The sequence below is a fragment of the Hordeum vulgare genome, chromosome 5H, assembly GCF_904849725.1.
Source record: "Hordeum vulgare subsp. vulgare chromosome 5H, MorexV3_pseudomolecules_assembly, whole genome shotgun sequence".
Lineage (NCBI taxonomy): Eukaryota > Viridiplantae > Streptophyta > Magnoliopsida > Poales > Poaceae > Hordeum > Hordeum vulgare.
Genome location: NC_058522.1, coordinates 18,410,911 through 18,429,960, shown reverse-complemented (window position 1 = coordinate 18,429,960; position 19,050 = coordinate 18,410,911). Strand labels below are relative to the sequence as shown.

Genomic DNA, 19,050 nt, shown 5'->3' with positions numbered 1-19,050 from the left:
ATCAGCATGGAGTTGCTCACCATGGTGACTTGTCCGTCTCACGTGATGATCGGACACGGGTCAGTCAACATGGATCATGTATCACTTAGATGACTAGAGGGATGTCGATTTAAGTGGGAGTTCATACTTAATTTGATTAAATGAACTTTATTGTCATGAACTTAGTCTAAAAGTTGTCTTTATAAATATTGTAGATGTCCAACGTCAACCTCAATTTCAACGCATTCGTAGAGAAAAACAAGCTGAAAGATGATGGTAGCAACTATGCGGACTGGGTTCGCAACCTGAAGCTCATCCTTGAAGCAGCTAAAAAGGCTTATGTCCTTAATGCGCCGCTAGGTGACCCTCCCGCTCCCGCAGCAGCCCAGGACATTCTGAACGTCTGGCAAGCGCGGAGTGATGACTACTCTCTGGTCAGGTGTGGCATGTTATACAGTTTAGAAACGGGGCTCCAAAGGCGTTTTGAGCAACACGGGGCATATGAGATGTTCCAGGAGCTGAAGCTAGTTTTTCAAGCTCATGCCCGTGTCGAGAGATATGAAGTCTCCGACAAGTTCTTCAGCTGTAAGATGGAGGAGAACAGTTCTGTCAGTGAGCACATACTCAAAATGTCTGGGTTACACGGTCGTCTGACTTCACTTGGAGTCAAACTTCCGGATGATGCTATCATTGACAGAATCCTCCAGTCTCTCCCACCAAGCTACAAAGGCTTTGTGCTTAACTACAACATGCAAGGGATGGAGAAGACCATTCCCGAGTTGTACTCGATGCTCAAGTCTGCAGAAGTAGAAATCAAGAAGGAGCATCAAGTGTTGATGGTCAACAAGACCACTAGTTTCAAGAAAGGCAGGGGTAAGAAGAACTTCAAGAATGACGGCAAAGTTGTTGCCGCGCCCGGTAAGCCAGATGCCGGGAAGAAGAAAAAGAACGGACCCAAGCCTGAGACTGAGTGCTTCTATTGCAAGGGAAAGGGTCACTGGAAGCGGAACTGCCCCAAATACTTAGCGGACAAGAAGGCCGGCAACGTTAAAGGTATATGTGATATACATGTTCTTGATGTGTACCTTACCAGCGCTCGTAGTAGCTCCTGGGTATTTGATACCGGTGCTGTTGCTCACATTTGCAACTCAAAGCAAGAACTGCGGAATAAGCGGAGACTGGCCAAGGACGAGGTGACGATGCGCGTCGGGAATGGTTCAAAGGTCGATGTGATCGCCGTCGGCACGCTACCTCTACATCTACCGTCGGGATTAGTTTTAAACCTTAATAATTGTTATTTAGTACCAGCTTTAAGCATGAACATTGTATCAGGGTCTTGCTTAATGCGAGACGGCTACTCATTTAAGTCAGAGAATATTGGTTGTTTTATTTATATGAGTGATATGTTTTATGGTCATGCTCCGCTGGTGAATGGTTTATTCTTGATGAATCTCGATCGTGATGTTACACATATTCATAGTGTGAGTACCAAAAGATGCAAAGTTCATAATGATAGTCCCACATACTTGTGGCACTGCCGCCTTGGTCATATCGGCGTTAAGCGCATGAAGAAGCTCCATACTGATGGACTATTAGAGTCTCTTGACTTTGAATCATTTGACACATGCGAACCATGCCTCATGGGCAATATGACTAAGACTCCATTCTCAGGAATAATGGAGAGAGAAACCGACTTATTGGAAATAATACATACTGATGTGTGTGGTCCAATGAACGTTGAAGCTCGCGGTGGTTATCGTTATGTTCTCACTCACCGATGATTTGAGTAGGTATGGGTATATCTACTTGATGAAGCACAAATCTGAGACGTTTGAAAAGTTCAAGGAATTTCAGAGTGAGGTTGAGAATCAACGTGACAGAAAAATTAAATGTCTACGATCTGATCGTGGAGGAGATAATTTGAGTCACGAGTTTGGCACACACCTAAGGAAGTGTGGAATCGTTTCACAACTGACGCCGCCTGGCACACCGCAGTGCAACGGAGTGTCTGAACGTCGTAATCGCACTTTATTAGATATGGTACGATCTATGATGTCTCTCACCGACTTACCGCTATCGTTTTGGGGATACGCATTAGAAACTGCAGCATTCACTTTAAATAGGGCACCGACTAAATCCGTTGAGACGACACCGTATGAACTGTGGTTTGGCAAGAAACCTAAGTTGTCGTTTCTTAAAGTTTGGAGCTGCGATGCTTATGTGAAGAAACTTCAACCAGAAAAGCTCGAACCCAAAGCGGAGAAATGCGTATTCATAGGATGCCCTAAGGAAACTATTGGGTATACCTTCTATCTTAGATCCGAAGGTAAAACCTTTGTTGCCAAGAACGGATCCTTTCTAGAGAAAGAGTTTCTCTCGAAAGAAGTTAGTGGGAGGAAGGTAGAACTTGATGAGGTAATTACACCCCCTCTCGAACAGGAAAGTAGCGCAGCGCGGGAAGTTGTTCCTGTGGCGCCTACACCGACTGAAGAGGAAGTTAATGATGATGATCATGAAGCTTCGGATCAAGTTACTACTGAACCGCGAAGGTCCACAAGGGTACGCTCCGCACCAGAGTGGTACCGCAACCCTGTGATGGAAATCATGTTGTTAGACAACGGTGAACCTTCGAACTATGAAGAAGCAATGGCGGGCCCGGATTCCAACAAATGGCTTGAGTCTATGAAATCCGAGATAGGATCCATGTATGAGAACAAAGTATGGACTTTGGTGGACTTGCCCGATGACCGGCGAGCCATAGAAAATAAATGGATCTTCAAGAAGAAGACTGATGCAAACGGTAATGTAACCGTTTACAAAGCACGACTTGTCGCAAAGGGTTTTCGACAAATTCAAGGAGTTGACTACGAAGAGACTTTCTCTCCCGTAGCGAAGCTGAAATCAGTCCGAATCATGTTAGCAATTGCCGCCTTTTATGATTATGAAATTTGGCAAATGGACGTCAAAACAGCGTTCCTTAACGGGAACCTTAAGGAAGAGTTGTATATGATGCAACCAGAAGGTTTTGTCGACCCTAAGGGTGCTAACAAAGTGTGCAAGCTCCAGCGCTCCATCTATGGGCTGGTGCAAGCATCTCAGAGTTGGAACATTCGCTTTAATGAGGTGATTAAAGCGTTTGGGTTCATACAGGTTTACGGAGAAGCCTGTCTGTACAAGAAAGTGAGTGGGAGCTCTGTAGCTTTCCTCATACTGTATGTGGATGACATATTATTGATGGGGAATAATATAGAGATGTTGGAGAGCATAAAGGCCTATTTGAACAAGAGTTTTTCAATGAAGGACCTTGGAGAAGCTGCATACATATTAGGCATCAAGATCTATAGAGATAGATCGAGACGCCTCATAGGTCTTTCGCAAAGTACATACCTTGACAAGATATTGAAGAAGTTCAATATGGAAAACTCAAAAAAAAAGGGTTCTTGCCAGTTTTGCAAGGTATGAGATTGAGTAAGACTCAGTCGCCGACCACGGCAGCAGATAGAGAGAATATGAGTTTTGTCCCCTACGCTTCAGCCGTGGGCTCTCTAATGTATGCCATGCTGTGTACCAGACCTGATATAAACCTTGCCATAAGTTTGGTAGGGAGGTACCAAAGTGATCCCGGTACGGAACACTGGACAACGGTCAAGAATGTACTTAAGTACCTGAAAAGGACTAAGGAAATGTTTCTCGTTTATGGAGGTGACGAAGAGCTCGTCGTAAAGGGTTACGTTAACGCTAGCTTCGACACAGATCCGGATGACTCTAAGTCACAGACCGGATACGTATATGTGTTGAATGGTGGGGCAGTGAGCTGGTGCAGCAGCAAGCAAGAAGTCGTGGCAGCATCTACATGTGAAGCGGAGTACATAGCTGCTTCAGAAGCGGCTCATGAAGGAATTTGGATGAAGGAGCTCATCACCGACCTTGGAGTGGTTCCAAGCGGTCGGGTCCTATGACACTCTTCTCTGATAACACTGGAGCCATTGCCATAGCCAAGGAGCCCAGGTTTCACCGGAAGACGAAGCACATCAAGCGCCGCTACAACTCCATCCAGGACCATGTCCAGAGTGGAGTGATAGATATTTGTAAAGTACACACGGACCTGAATATTGCAGACCCGTTGACTAAACCTCTTCCACGAGCAAAACATGATCAACACCATAATGCTATGGGTGTTCGATACATCACAATGTAACTAGATTATTGACTCTAGTGCAAGTGGGAGACTGTTGGAAATATGCCCTAGAGGCAATAATAAAATAGTTATTATCATATTTCCCTGTTCATGATAATCGTCTATTATTCATGCTATAATTGTATTAACAGGAAACAGTAATACATGTGTGAATAAATAGATCACAATGTGTCCCTAGCAAGCCTCTAGTTGGCTAGCTCGTTACTCAATAGATGATCATGGTTTCCTGATCATGGGCATTAGATGTCATTGATAACGGGATCACATCATTGGGAGAATGATGTGATGGACAAGACCCAATCCTAAGCCTAGCACTAGATCGTATTGTTCGTATGCTAAAGCTTTTCTAATGTCAAGTATCTTTTCCTTCGACCATGAGATTGTGCAACTCCCGGATACCGTAGGAGTGCTTTGGGTGTATCAAACGTCACAACGTAACTGGGTGACTATAAAGGTGCACTACGGGTACCTCCGAAAGTGCCTGTTGGGTTGGTACGAATCGAGATCGGGATTTGTCACTCCGTGTGACGAAGAGGTATCTCTTGGCCCACTCGGTAGAACATCATCATGAGCTCAATGTGACTAAGGAGTTAGTCACACGATGACGTGCTACGGAATGAGTAAAGAGACTTACCTGTAACGAGATTGAACAAGGTATAGGTATACCGACGATCGAATCTCGGGCAAGTTCCATACCGACAGACAAAGGGAATCGTATATGGGATTGATTGAATCCTTGACATCGTGGTTCATCCGATGAGATCATCGTGGAGCTAGTGGGAGCCACCATGGGTATCCAGACCCCGCTGATGGTTATTGGCCAGAGAGGTGTCTCGGTCATGTCTGCCTGTTTCCCGAACCCGTAGGGTCTACACACTTAAGGTTCGATAACACTAGGGTTATAGGGAATTGTTGTACGAGGTTACCGAAAGTTGTTCGGAGTCCCGGATGAGATCCCGGACGTCACGAGGAGCTCCGGAATGGTCCGGAGGTAAAGATTGATATATAGGACAGATGGTTTTGGACACCGGAAGTGTTTCGGGCGTCACCGGTAATGTACCGGGATCACCGGGACCACTGGAGGTGGTCCCGGGGGACCACCGAAGGGGGGCAACGACCCCGGGAGGCTAGATGGGCTAAGTGGGGAAGGGAACCAGCCCTTAGGTGGGCTGGTGCGCCCCCCACCCAGCCCATGCGCACTAGAGAAGGGGGGGAAGGTGGAACCCTAGCATAGGTGGGCCTAAGGCCCACCAGAGGGGTGCGCCACCCCTCCTCCCTGCCCTGGCCGCCGCCCCCTCTCCCATCTGGGGCTGCCGCACCCCTTGGGGGTGGGAACCCTAAGGGCTGCTCCCCCTCCCTCTCCCCCTATATATAGTTGAGGATTCGGGGCTGTTTGGGACACGGTTTCATCTCTCTCTCGGCGCAGCCCTGCTCCTCTCCCTCCTCCTCTCTGTCGGCGCTTGGCGAAGCCCTGCCGGGAGACCTCGTCTCTCCACCGACACCACACCGTCGTGTTGCTGGACTTCTTCCCCAGCCTCTCCCTCCTCCTTGCTGGATCAAGGTGCGGGAGACGTCACCGGGCTGCACGTGTGTTGAACGCGAAGGTGCCGTTGTTCGGCACTAGATCGGAATCGCCGCGAGTACGACTCCATCAACCGCGTTCTAGCAACGCTTCCGCTTAGCGATCTTCAAAGGTACGAAGATGCTCTTACCCCTCTCTCGTTGCTGGTCTCTCCATAGGAAGATCTGAACATGCGTAGGAAATTTTTGAATTTATGCTACGTTACCCAACAAATGGTACCAGTGGGGGGCACGTCGATTGCACCCACTGGGTGTAGTCCCCGAGAGTAGTGTTACTCGGGTCGAGTAAGAGTAATCTCATAGTGTTGTTGGTTTGCTATGGAGCTCAATGGGACCGACCTGTTCGAGCTTCATACCAGTGGGGTCACTCTTAGTGAACCCACTGGGTGTAGTCCCCGAGACCACTGTCGATTGCTTGCATCGGCAGGGGTCTGAAGAATCTGTCGAGACTTTTTCCTTGTTGAACCTGGCTTATCCTCCCTTTGTGTCTCTTTGACACAAGACTTGTGAAATGGGATCGGCCTATAATGCTCTGAAGGCTGAGAAGACTCAACTTGCTGTCGACTTGGAGGTAGCTGTGAATGATCTGACTGGCATGAAGAAGGCTCTCGCTGAACGAGAAGTATCGTTGGAGGAATCTCGGGGGACTAACAAGGCACTGCTAGCCCAGGTAGAAAAAATGAAGAAGGAGAGATCTGAATGGATGGGCCAGCTGAAGTTAATGAACGCTCGGTGTAGAGCGTAGGAGAACTACGTCGGCGACTGGGCGAAGAAGATGGTCGCACTGCTTGGTGGTAAGTTGCTTGCCGAGTGCTCTTTGACTTTGGAGTTCACTCCGCGCTTATTTTCTCATTGTCTTTTCTTTGCAGATTTCTGTCGGGACGTTGAAGCTGAAACTGCCGAAATTGAACGGTCGCTTGGGCAACCGAATGTTCCACTCGGTGATGAAGCTAACCGGGACATGTTCCGAGTGAATTCCCGCCTTAATAAGGTAGGTCCTTTCATTGGTCGCCTGAGAGGAGTTGTCGGCCGAATTGACAAAGAGCTGTGGCCTGAAGACGACTCCCAGAATGAGACAGAGGGGTTGATGACTCGACTGGAGGATGTTCCAAGCAGAGTGCAGGCATGGAAGAAGTCTGCCGCTCGGTGTGGCGTGGACGTGGCGCTGTCTCTGGTCCGAGTGCATTGTAAGGAAGCCCGTGAAGACAAGCTGAAGACGTTGGAGGTCGCGAACACCAAGAAGCTTTGATTTGAAGACTTCATGGAGACCTTCCTCGACATGGCCACTCGGATTGCGGATGGAATCTACCTCGACACCTTCGTGGAGCCTGCCAGCCCCGGCGATGCTTGATTGACTTTATGCTGAACGTGCATTTACCTCGGTATGCCGAGTGGAGTTTGTATTAAACTTTGGCCACTGCTGTTAGCCGGTACATTCGTGGCTCGGTGTGGATAAACTTGATTCACACCGAGCCGACTGATCGTAGAACTCAATTTGAATTCGGACCGGATATTTTGCTCTTCTTTCGCTGAGTTTTTTTGACACGATTTTGGCTCATGGTTTTTGTTTAGGCGACTCAGCTAAGCCTCCGAGTGTAACTCAAGTGCCCACTCGGAGGAAGCTCTTTACTTAGGCGACTCTGGTTCGCAGCTAAGTCTCCGAGTGGGACTTTTGGTGCACACTCGGAGTTACTTGTTTGCTTAGGCGACTTAGAGTCGCAGCTAAATCCCCGAGTGTGACTTCTGATGCACACTCGGAGCAAGTTGTTTACTTAGGCGACTCTGAGTCGCAGCTAAGTTCCCGAGTGTGACTTTTGGTGCACACTCGGAGTGAGTTGTTTACTTAGGGGACTCTGGGTCGCAGCTAAGTCCCCGAGTGTGACTTTTGGAGCACACTCGGAGGAAGTTGTTTACTTAGGCGACTCTGGGTCGCAGCTAAGTCCCTGAGTGTGACTTTTGGTGTACACTCGGAGCGAGTTGTTTACTTAGGCGACTCTGAGTCGCAGCTAAGTCCCCGAGTGTGACTTTTGGTGCACACTCGGAGCGAGTTGTTTACTTAGGCGACTCTGAGTCGCAGCTAAGTCCCCGACTGTGACTTTTGGTGCACACTCGGAGCGAGTTGTTTACTTAGGCGACTCTAGGTCGCAGCTAAGTCTCCGAGTGTGACTTTTGGAGCACACTCGGAGGAAGTTTTTTACTTAGGCGACTCTGGGTCGCAGCTAAGTCCCTGAGTGTGAGTTTTGGTGCACACTCGGAGCGATTTGTTTACTTAGGCGACTCTGGGTCGCAGCTAAGTCCCCGAGTGTGACTTTTAGTGCACACTCGGAGCGAGTTGTTTACTTAGGCGACTCTGAGTCGCAGCTAAGTCCCCGAGTGTGACTTTTGGTGCGCACTCGGAGCGAGTTGTTTATTTAGGCGACTCTGGGTCGCAGCTAAGTCCCCGAGTGTGACTTTTGGTGCACACTCGGAGTTAGTTTTTTACTTAGGCGACTCTGGGTCGCAGCTAAGTCCCCGAGTGTGACTTTTGGTGCACACTCGGAGTTAGTTTTTTAGACCGGAGTCTGCAAACGCAGAAGAGTTTTGAATCGGCAAGAAATTAATCCGCTTTGTATTACTTCGACGACATTTGTTCTTTACATTGTCTCTTTCGGTGGTTATGTGTAGAAGCGCTTCAGTATATCTCCATTCCATGCTCGCGGCTCATCCGCCTCCCTGTCGAGGTTGTAGAGTCGATACGCTCCGTTGTTCAGCACCTTAGAAATGATGAACGGTCCTTCCCAGGCGGAAGCCAACTTGTGTGGTCTCTGTTGATCCACTCGGAGCACCAGGTCGCCTGCTTGGAACGTGCGGCTCCTGACGTGCCGCGCATGAAATCGCCGCAGATCTTGTTGATAAATTGTTGAACGGATCAATGCGATCTCGCGCTCCTCTTCTAAAAGGTCCACTCCGTCTTGCCTAGCTTGCTCTGCTTCGGCTTCGGAGAAGAGTTCGACTCGTGGAGAGTTGTGAAGCAAGTCACTCGGAAGGACTGCCTCTGCTCCATAAACGAGGAAAACGGGGATCGTCATGTCGATCTATTTGGAGTTGTTCGGAGGCCCCACAGCATCGAAGGCAGCTCGGTGACCCATGCGCTGGCGGCATGTCCAACTTCCCACAGGAGTCGAGACTTCAACCCTTGGAGAATGAGTCCATTCGCCCGCTCCGCTTGTCCGTTTGTTTGGGGGTGCGCAACGGATGCAAAATCCACTCAGATACCTTGGCTTGCGCAAAAACCTTTGAACCTGTCCGAGTCAAAGTTTGTGCCATTGTAGGTGATTATGCTGTGTGGAACCCCGTATCTGGCGATGATGTCTCTGGTGAACTTGATGGCCGTAAGGGCATCAAGCTTCTTGATTGGCTTGGCTTCAATCCACTTGGTAAATTTGTCGACTGCTACCAGCAGATGGGTGAATCCTCCTTGGCCTGTTCTGAATGGTCCGACTGTATCTAATCCCCACACGGCGAATGGCCAAGAAAGGGGAATTGTCTTCAGCGCGGACGTTGGCTTGTGGGACTTGTTTGAATAGAACTGACAACCTTCGCAATGGTCGACTATATCTTTTGCCATTTCATTCGCCTGCAACCAGAAGAAACCAGCTTTGAATGCTTTGGCGATGATTGCCCTTGAGGAGGCATGATGGCTGCAAGTTCCCGAGTGAATTTCTTCCAAAACTAACCGACCCTCCTCAGGAGAGATACACCGCTGAAGGACGCCTGAAACACTTTCTCTGTATAACTGGTCATCAATGACGGTGAAGGACTTCGACCTGCGAACGATCTGCCTAGCTTGGACCTCGTCTTCCGGTAACTCTTGCCTCAGGATTTACGCAATGAATGGCACAGTCCATTCGGGAATGATAGCTAGAATCTCCATGACCAGGTCGACCACAGCGGGAACCTCGACTTTAGTCTGATCTGTTGAGCTCTTCGGTTGCATAGGTTCTTCTGTAAAAAGATCTTCTTTTACCGAGGGGAGGTGTAAGTGCTCGAGGCAGACATCACTCAGGACAGGTGTCCGTGTGGATCCAAGTTTTGCCAATTCATCTGCTGCTTGGTTTTTCAGTCGGGGAACATGGTGAAGTTCCAGACCTTCGAACTTCTTTTCGAGCTTTCTTATTGCGTTGCAGTATGCAGTCATGGTGGGGTTCCTTACGTCCCACTCCTTCATTACTTGATTAACCACTAGATCTAAGTCGCCATAGACCATCAGGCGACGGACGCCGAGTGTGATGGCCATGCGCAACCCGTAAAGTCTGGAATGTCCACGCGTGCACACTTCATTATTGAATTGCTGTCCTACAAAATTAATATCAACCCTTTTTTATAGATGCATGATATAGATTGAAGCATTTTGTGATGTCAACAATGTGAGCTCACTAGATGTGCACATGTAACAACTCCAATTGACAACTGGTGTGCTGGCTAACTAACTCATTCTTAAGGAATTTGGCATGCTATATCTCGTCTTTGGCATTCACACTTCGCCTTGTTTTAGTACTTACTAAAACCTAGCTAGCATGCAATTGTCAACCATGCTAGGTAGTGGATTGTTCATCCGCTTGACTATATATAGGGTGCTCCTCTCTGCATGGTGTCCATAAGTCCCTCATACTCCATATATACATTTGCACTACTACCACCACTTAAACTTTCATTTGTGTTGAACTAGCTTCATCATGGTACACACTGACACACACTCATGCACATTATTCTTACTTCCAATTTTCCATTACATGCATGTATGTATACATTCCATACTTTGTGTGATTTTACATCTGTGTGATGATGTTTGCAGAGCAAGCCTGTGAAGATTGGTCTATGGGGTGGAGTCGGAGGCCAGCCTCGTGACGTCAGACACGCTCCCCACCGACTAGCCCGGGTGGAAATTTCTGGTGTGGACGCAATCCACTCCATCAAGTTTACATATGAGGATCATGCCGGGGATCAGCATGTAGAGGGTGCATGGGGAGCTCCTAGTGGGAACAAGCACACGGTGTGTGAATCAGCTTAACCTTATAAAATACCTAATATATACAATTTATATATGTAAGTAAACCTTATCGCCATATGAAGTCCTAACTATAAATTATAAAAATGCTTGATTGTTGTTTTACACAGTTGGACCTTGAAGACATGGAATATGTGACTGAAATTTCAGGAACCTATGGTAGATGGGGTAGTGTGTCGTCAATAGTGACGTCTCTCAAATTTGTTACAAACAATGGACAGACTATAGAATGTGGTATTGCTGGTTCCGGGGGTTCCTTTCATGTCCCAGTGACTCATGGCGGCCAGATCACCGGTTTCTTTGGACGTGTTGGGGATCTAATTGATGCCATTGGAATCTATGTTCTTCCATGATCCATCATCATCCATCGAGTTACTTCTGCTATAAGGAGTAGGCCGTGAGGCCTATGTGCTACTACTATTATTGTGTGTTGTTGAAATAAATCAGGGACACCTTTGTTAGCTGGCAGAATTATTATATATGCCTGCCATGCCATGATATGCCATGTCTTGAATCCCTCCCAAGTAAGGAATGTACGAGTATGTCATTTGTGTGAAAATCTATGTCGCTTGTAATATCTCGTGCTAATAAGCACGACTTATGAATAAGTAACCACATCCCCTATAGTTGTTCTCAAGAGAATATTGTTTTTTGTCTTGTGAAAAAGATCCATCTGACTTCCACTTTCTATTTACAGCTAAAACAAATATTTCTATATATGATATAAAGTATAATAATTGGGCACAGGATTCTTCAAAAAAGGAAATTTGATTTCTCTCGGCTAGGTAGATTCAAGTCCCGAGAGACAGACTTGATGGATATGTTGGATGTTTCTCTTTTCCAAACTTTTACAAATAAACTCGTCTTGAGTGTACCACTAAAGAATCATGAAAATATTTTCGTGCGTATTTTTTATTTGCCATTGCATATGCATGTAATTTTTTTTCTCACACATATATTAAAGACAAACTAACTCATGGTTGTGTTTCATGAAGTTAAAGACTCATGCATTCACTCATGAGTATTTACTGTTGGGACTCATGAATCATATATTTTTCACCTTTTGCTATTGATGATAACGAGAGATGTATTTTTTATGGTCATCAGTGTCAACCCTTGCATGTTCACCCTTAATGTCCTGCTAGTCAACTAATGTTTTATAGTACAATGCCGGCCTCTTATACCGGTAATCAATCACTACTTACATTTCACCTTCTCTGGATGCAACTCACTGCGGTCGCATTGAATACTAATGGGATTATGGTTTGCAAAATGTGCGATCCTTTTAGAGAATCGCCATATTTGGATTAATTAGCCTATTAGACTATTGCACACGGGTAACTAACATGACCGTCTGTAATAACAGTGACGGTATTCTTCGAGTCCTTCCACACATAAAAATTATTCCGGACATCGAAATCCAATTATTTGATGCCCCGCCCCCTACAAAATAGGACAAAACGAAAAAAAATCATTTTTTTCAAAAGAATGTACAGAATACATGGCATAGACGAATGGGGATATTTCCATCATATGTCTATGGAAATCCACAAAACCGAATGGGCATGCAAACTGAAATAACAGAAGTATGGTACTTTTTAGTTCGACATATCTTATTGCTAATGAGAGGTAATCATATCTTGTTGTCATGCATGGGGGCTCATAGAATGTCCATGCGTGCACACATCATTATTGAACTGTTTTCCTACAAAATTTATCTCAACCTTTTTTTATAGATGCACGATATAGATAGAAACATTTTGTCATGTAAACAATGTGAGCTCACTAGATGTCCACGTGTAACAACTCCAATTGTCAACCGGTGTGCTGGCTAACTAACCCACTCCTAAAGAATTTGGCATGCTATATCTCATTTTTGGAATTCACACTTCGCCTTGTGTTATTATTTACTAAAACTAGCTAGCATGCAATTGTTAACCACATCCCCATGAGTTGTTCTCTAGGGAATCCTATTTTTGTCTTGTGAAAAAGGTCCATTTTTTACATTGTACAACAAAAACTTCTTTATGTGATATAAAGTATAAGAAATGGGCGCTGGATTCTTCAAATAAAGAAATTCATTTTTTTCTTGACTAGGTAGATTCTAGATCCGAAAGACGGACTTAATGGATATGTTGGATGTTTGTCTTGTCCAAAGTTTTGCGAATAAACTCGTCCTGAGTGTACCACTAAAAAATCATGAAAATATTTTTTTGCGTACTTTTTTGTTTTGTCATTGCATATGCATGTAATTTGTTTTCACACATCGTATGTTAAAGACAAACTAACATATGGTTGTGTTTCATGAAGTTAAGGGCTCGTGCATTCAGTCTTGATTCTTTACTGTTGGGACTCGTGAATCATATATTCCATTTCCAATTGCACGTACATACCATCTACAAGATGCTCATGATTTGACATGTCTTTCGGATGCAAGATCGGTAAGATGACCTATCCAGGATGTTCATTGTGCGGGTTGTGTAAAATAGAACAAACGATACCGTCATGGGTGTATCCCTAGAAAATATGTTTTTTCATGTAATCGTTTCGACTATGGTTAGATTTGAATTTAAATTTATTTTTTCTTCCACATATGCCACACCGAGACAAAATGATTTGCATTTTTGTGAATTCTGCATTAAGATTCAGAACACATTCATTCAAGTTGTAGTGTTCACTATTGGGAATAATCAATCGGTTAGATTTTTGTGTGATAATATATGTCCTTTATAAGAAGCATTCTATGAGGAAAAATAGACTGCGGATAGGAGGCTTTCGGGTGTAAAATGGGGTTTTAATACTTCTCGTAGCTTTATAACCATACGTATGTACCATCTGTCGGCAATAATATAGCGCATCTCTGTATCGACTGAATAACTCTATCTAAGGGTGACGTCGGTGGAACCGGTGAACCACGCGAGCTGGTTAGATGCGTGGGGCAGTGCATCCCTCTCGGTCTCAGGGCTTGCTCAATCAACCAGAAAAGAAGGCTGAGGAAAGTTGTTTGATTGACCATTGGTTTAAAAAATGCGTAGATGGTTTGCTATGATGAGGTCCCGGACCAGATACAAAGCTGCATAAAGTAGCTACTTCTTACTAGCCCGACTCGGCTCTGCGAGAAAACGGCTGCAGTCCTTGGTTTCCTAAACGGCGGCTACTTATTGATGTGCCCTTGCTTTCGCATGCAAGACACAAAAGGAAGACCATCCGACATGTTGGTCGTGCGTCGACGAAAAGTACTGCTTACAAATGTATTCCGTTTGTACCGCTAAAGAAACTGAATTTTCCCGGTGTACTAGTTTATTTTGTGGTTGGTTTTGAATGTTAATTTGTTACTTCAATGTGTGTGAAATAATAATGAATGGATCAATTTTATTTTCTTTTGGAAGAGCCTCCTAAAGGTCAAGAACCATTTAATGAATTAAAAAGCAATTAGATGTTCTATATTGATATATTTCATGTAAAAAAGAATGAATGGACTACATGACATAGATTTACCTCATGATGTTCTTCTAATACGTTTGTTCAAATCTAGAAAAATGAGTTAGCTTGCGGGCCTCCAATAAGTGAGAGATGTTAGTTTTGTAGTGTGGCATGTCACATCGATGATGAAAAATAATAGTTTTTGGATGTCTTAAGTGTGGGCCCAAAATATGTCCACGTATCGCCACACCATTAGCTATTATTTTTACGTTTTTCTATTGATGATAACGAGAGATGTATTTTTAAAGGTCATCAATGTCAACTCTTGCATGTTCACCCTTAATGTCCTATTGGTCAACTGATGTTTAATAGTACAATACATGCCTCTTATACTAGTAATCAATCACTAATCAGTACAGGCCCCAACTGATGTTCAACCATTCGTGTGTACCATCTTTCGCGAATAATATATTCTTGATCTAGCCTTGCTTTCTCATGCAAGACATAAAAGGAATCACATTCGAGATGTGGGTCGTGTGTCGACGAAAAGTACTAGTAATAAATTTATTCCGTTTGTATCATTAAAGAAACTGAATTTTATCGGTGTACGTGTTTATTTCGTGGTTGGATATGAATGTAAATTTGTTACTTTGATGTTCGTGAAAGAAAACTAAACGAATCAATTTTTTGCTTTCGGAAGAGCCTCATAAAGGTCAAGAACCATTTACTGAGTTACAAATCAATTAGATTTTGTAAGTTAATATATTTCATGTAAAAAAGGATGAAGGGAGTGCATGGCATAGATTTAGCTCACGATGTTCTTCTAACACAACTATTGAAATCCAAAAAATGAGTTAGCTTGTGGGACTCCACCAAGTGAGAGATGTGAGTTTTATAGTGTGGGATGTCACATCGATAATGAAAAATAATAGTTTCTTGATATCATAAGTGTGGGCTCAAATTATGTCCACGCATCCCCACACCATTTGCTATTATTTTCACCTTTTCCTATTGATGATAACGAGAAATGTATTTTTTAGGTCGTCAGTCTCAACCCTTGCATGTTCACCCTTAACATCCTACTAGTCAGGTCATGTTTTATAGTACAATGTCGGCCTCTTATACTAGTAATCAATCACTACTTACATTTGACCTTCTCTGGATGCAAATCATTGCGGTCATCAAAATCCAAATATTTGATGCCCCCCTCCCCCTACAAAAAAGGGCAAAGGAACAAAAAAATTCAAAAATAATGTAAATAATACATGTAGTAGAATGGGGATATTTTCATCATATGTCTACGGATATCCACAAAAGCGAATGAGCATGCAAACTGGAATAACTGAATTATGGCAGTTTTCAGTTCAACATATCTTATTGCTAATGATAGGTAATCATATCTTGATGTCATCCATGTGGGCTCATGGAATGTCCACGCGTGGACACTTCATTATTGAATTGTTGTCCTACAAAATTAATCTCAACCCTTTTTTATAGATGCATGATATAGATTGAAGCATTTTGTGATGTCAACAATGTGAGCTCACTAGATGTGCACATGTAACAACTCCAATTGACAACTGGTGTGCTGGCTAACTAACTCATTCTTAAGGAATTTGGCATGCTATATCTCGTCTTTGGCATTCACACTTCGCCTTGTTTTACTACTTACGAAAACCTAGCTAGCATGCAATTGTTAACCATGCTAGGTAGTGGATTGTTCATGCGCTTGACTATATATAGGGTGCTCCTCTCTGCATGGTGTCCATAAGTCCCTCATACTCCATATAAACCTTTGTACTACTACCACCACTTAAACTTTCATTTGTGTTGAACTAGCTTCATCATGGTACACACTGACACACACTCATGCACATTATTCTTACTTCCAATTTTCCATTACATGCATGTGTGTATACATGCCATACTTTGTGTGATTTTACATCTGTGTGATGATGCTTGCAGAGCAAGCCTGTGAAGATTGGTCTATGGGGTGGAGTCGGAGGCCAGCCTCGTGACGTCAGACACGCTCCCCACCGACTAGCCCGGGTGGAAATTTCTGGTGCAGACGCAATCCACTCCATCAAGTTTACATATGAGGATCATGCCGGGGATCAGCATGTAGAGGGTGTATGGGGAGCTCCTAGTGGGAACAAGCACACGGTGTGTGAATCAGCTTAACCTTATAAAATACCTAATATATACAATTTATATATGTAAGTAATCCTTTTCGCCATATGAAGTCCTAACTGTAATTATAAAAATGCTTGATTGTTGTTTTACACAGTTGGACCTTGAAGACACGGAATATGTGACTGAAATTTCAGGAACCTATGGTAGGTGGGGTAGTGTGTCGTCAATAGTGACGTCTCTCAAATTTGTTACAAACAATGGACAGACTATAGAATGTGGTAGTGCTGGTTCCGGGGGTTCCTTTCATGTCCCAGTGACTCATGGCGGCCAGATCACCGGTTTCTTTGGACGTGTTGGGGATCTCATTGATGCCATTGGTATCTATGTTCTTCCATGATCCATCATAATCCATCGAGTTACTTCCGCTATAAGTAGTAGCCTGTGAGGCCTACGTGCTACTACTATTATTGTGTGTTGTTGAAATAAATCAGGGACACCTTTGTTAGCTGGCAGAATTATTATATATGCCTGCCATGCCATGATATGCCATGTATTGAATCCCTCCCAAGTAAGGGATTCTACAAGTATGTCATTTGTGTGAAAATCTATGTCACTTGTAATATCTCGTGCTAATAAGCACGACTTATGAATAAGTAACCACATCCCCTATAGTTGTTCTCAAGAGAATATTGTTTTTTGTCTTGTGAAAAAGATCCATCTGACTTTCACTTTGTGTTTACAGCTAAAACAAATACTTCTATATATGATATAAAGTATAATAATTGGGCACATGATTCTTCAAAGAAACAAATTTGATTTCTCTCGGCTAGGTAGATTTAAATCCCGAGAGACAGACTTAATGGATATGTTGGATGTTTATCTTTTCCAAACTTTTACAAATAAACTCATCCTAGTGTACCACTAAAGAATCATGAAAATCTTTTCGTGCGTACTTTTTATTTTACATTGCATATGCATGTATTTTGTTTCTCACACGTATGTTAAAGACAAACTAGCTGATGGTTGTGTTTCACGAAGTTAATGGCTCATGCATTCAGTCATGAGTTTTTACTGTTGGGACTCATGAATCATATATTTTCACCTTTTTCTATTGATGATAACGAGAGATGTATTTTTAAGGTCATCAGTGTCAACCCTTGCATGTTCACCCTTAATGTCCTACTAGTCAACTAATGTTTTATAGTACAATGCCGGCCTCTTATACTGGTAATCAATCACTACTTACATTTCACCTTCTCTCGATGCAACTCACTGCGGTCGCATTGACTACTAATGGGATTATCGTTTGCAAAATATGTGATCCTTTTTGTGAATCGCCATTTTTGGATTAATTAGCCTATTAGACTATTGCACGCGGGTAACTAACATGACCGTCTGTAATAACAGCGATGGTATTCTTCGAGTCCTTCCACACATAAAAATTATTCCGGACATCGAAATCCAAATATTTGATGCCCCGCCCCCTACAAAATAGGGCAAAAGGAAAAAAAATATTTTTTTCAAAAGAATGTACAGAATACATGGCATAGACGAATGGGGATATTTCCATCATATGTCTATGGAAATCCACAAAACCGAATGGGCATGCAAACTGGAATAACAGAAGTATGGTACTTTTTAGTTCGACATATCTTATTGCTAATGAGAGGTAATCATATCTTGTTGTCATGCATGGGGGCTCATAGAATGTCCATACGTGCACACATCATTATTGAATTTATGTCCTACAAAATTTATCTCAACCTTTTTTTATAGATGCACGATATAGATAGAAACATTTTGTCATGTAAACAATGTGAGCTCACTAGATGTCCACGTGTAACAACTCCAATTGTCAACCGGTGTGCTGGCTAACTAACCCACTCTTAAAGAATTTGGCGTGCTATATCTCGTTTTTGGAATTCACACTTCGCCTTGTGTTATTATTTACTAAAACTAGCTAGCATGCAATTGTTAACCACATCCCCATGAGTTGTTCTCTAGGGAATCCTATTTTTGTCTTGTGAAAAAGGTCCATTTTTTACATTGTACAACAAAAACTTCTTTATGTGATATAAAGTATAAGAAATGGGCGCTTTATTCTTCAAATAAAGAAATTCATTTTTTTCTTGACTAGGTAGATTCTAGATCCGAAAGACGGACTTAATGGATATGTTGGATGTTTGTCTTGTCCAAAGTTTTGCGAATAAACTCGTCCTGAGTGTACCACTAAAAAATCATGAAAATATTTTTTTGCGTACTTTTTTGTTTTGTCATTGCATATGCATGTAATTTGTTTTCACGCATCGTATGTTAAAGACAAACTAACATATGGTTGTGTTTCATGAAGTTAAGGGCTCGTGCATTCAGTCTTGATTCTTTACTGTTGGGACTCGTGAATCATATATTCCATTTCCAATTGCACGTACATACCATCTACAAGATGCTCATGATTTGACATGTCTTTCGGATGCAAGATCGGTAAGATGACCTATCCAGGATGTTCATTGTGCGGGTTGTGTAAAATAGAACAAACGATACCGTCATGGGTGTATCCCTAGAAAATATGTTTTTTCATGTAATCGTTTCGACTATGGTTAGATTTGAATTTAAATTTATTTTTTCTTCCACATATGCCACACCGAGACAAAATGATTTGCATTTTTGTGAATTCCGCATTAAGATTCAG

At 43.4% G+C, this 19,050-nt stretch overlaps 1 protein-coding gene across 1 annotated transcript; it reads left to right on the top strand.

The window, feature by feature from the left end:
- Nucleotides 1-10,381: 10,381 nt before the first annotated feature.
- LOC123396207 (mannose/glucose-specific lectin-like) lies at nt 10,382-16,900 on the top strand. Its single transcript, XM_045091234.1, has 5 exons — nt 10,382-10,476; nt 10,593-10,790; nt 10,916-11,155; nt 16,194-16,391; nt 16,516-16,900. Exons 1-5 carry the CDS (start codon nt 10,474-10,476, stop codon nt 16,756-16,758), a joined length of 882 nt encoding a protein of 293 aa, XP_044947169.1. The 5' UTR covers nt 10,382-10,473; the 3' UTR covers nt 16,759-16,900.
- The last annotated feature ends 2,150 nt before the right edge of the window (nt 16,901-19,050 follow it).

What these genes read in the sequence shown, in the direction of transcription:
- LOC123396207 (XM_045091234.1), top strand. An exon ending in CTAGTGGGAACAAGCACACG is followed by an intron (nt 10,791 to 10,915) that starts GTGTGTGAATCA and finishes TGTTTTACACAG; the next exon opens with TTGGACCTTGAAGACATGGA. An exon ending in CTAGTGGGAACAAGCACACG is followed by an intron (nt 16,392 to 16,515) that starts GTGTGTGAATCA and finishes TGTTTTACACAG; the next exon opens with TTGGACCTTGAAGACACGGA.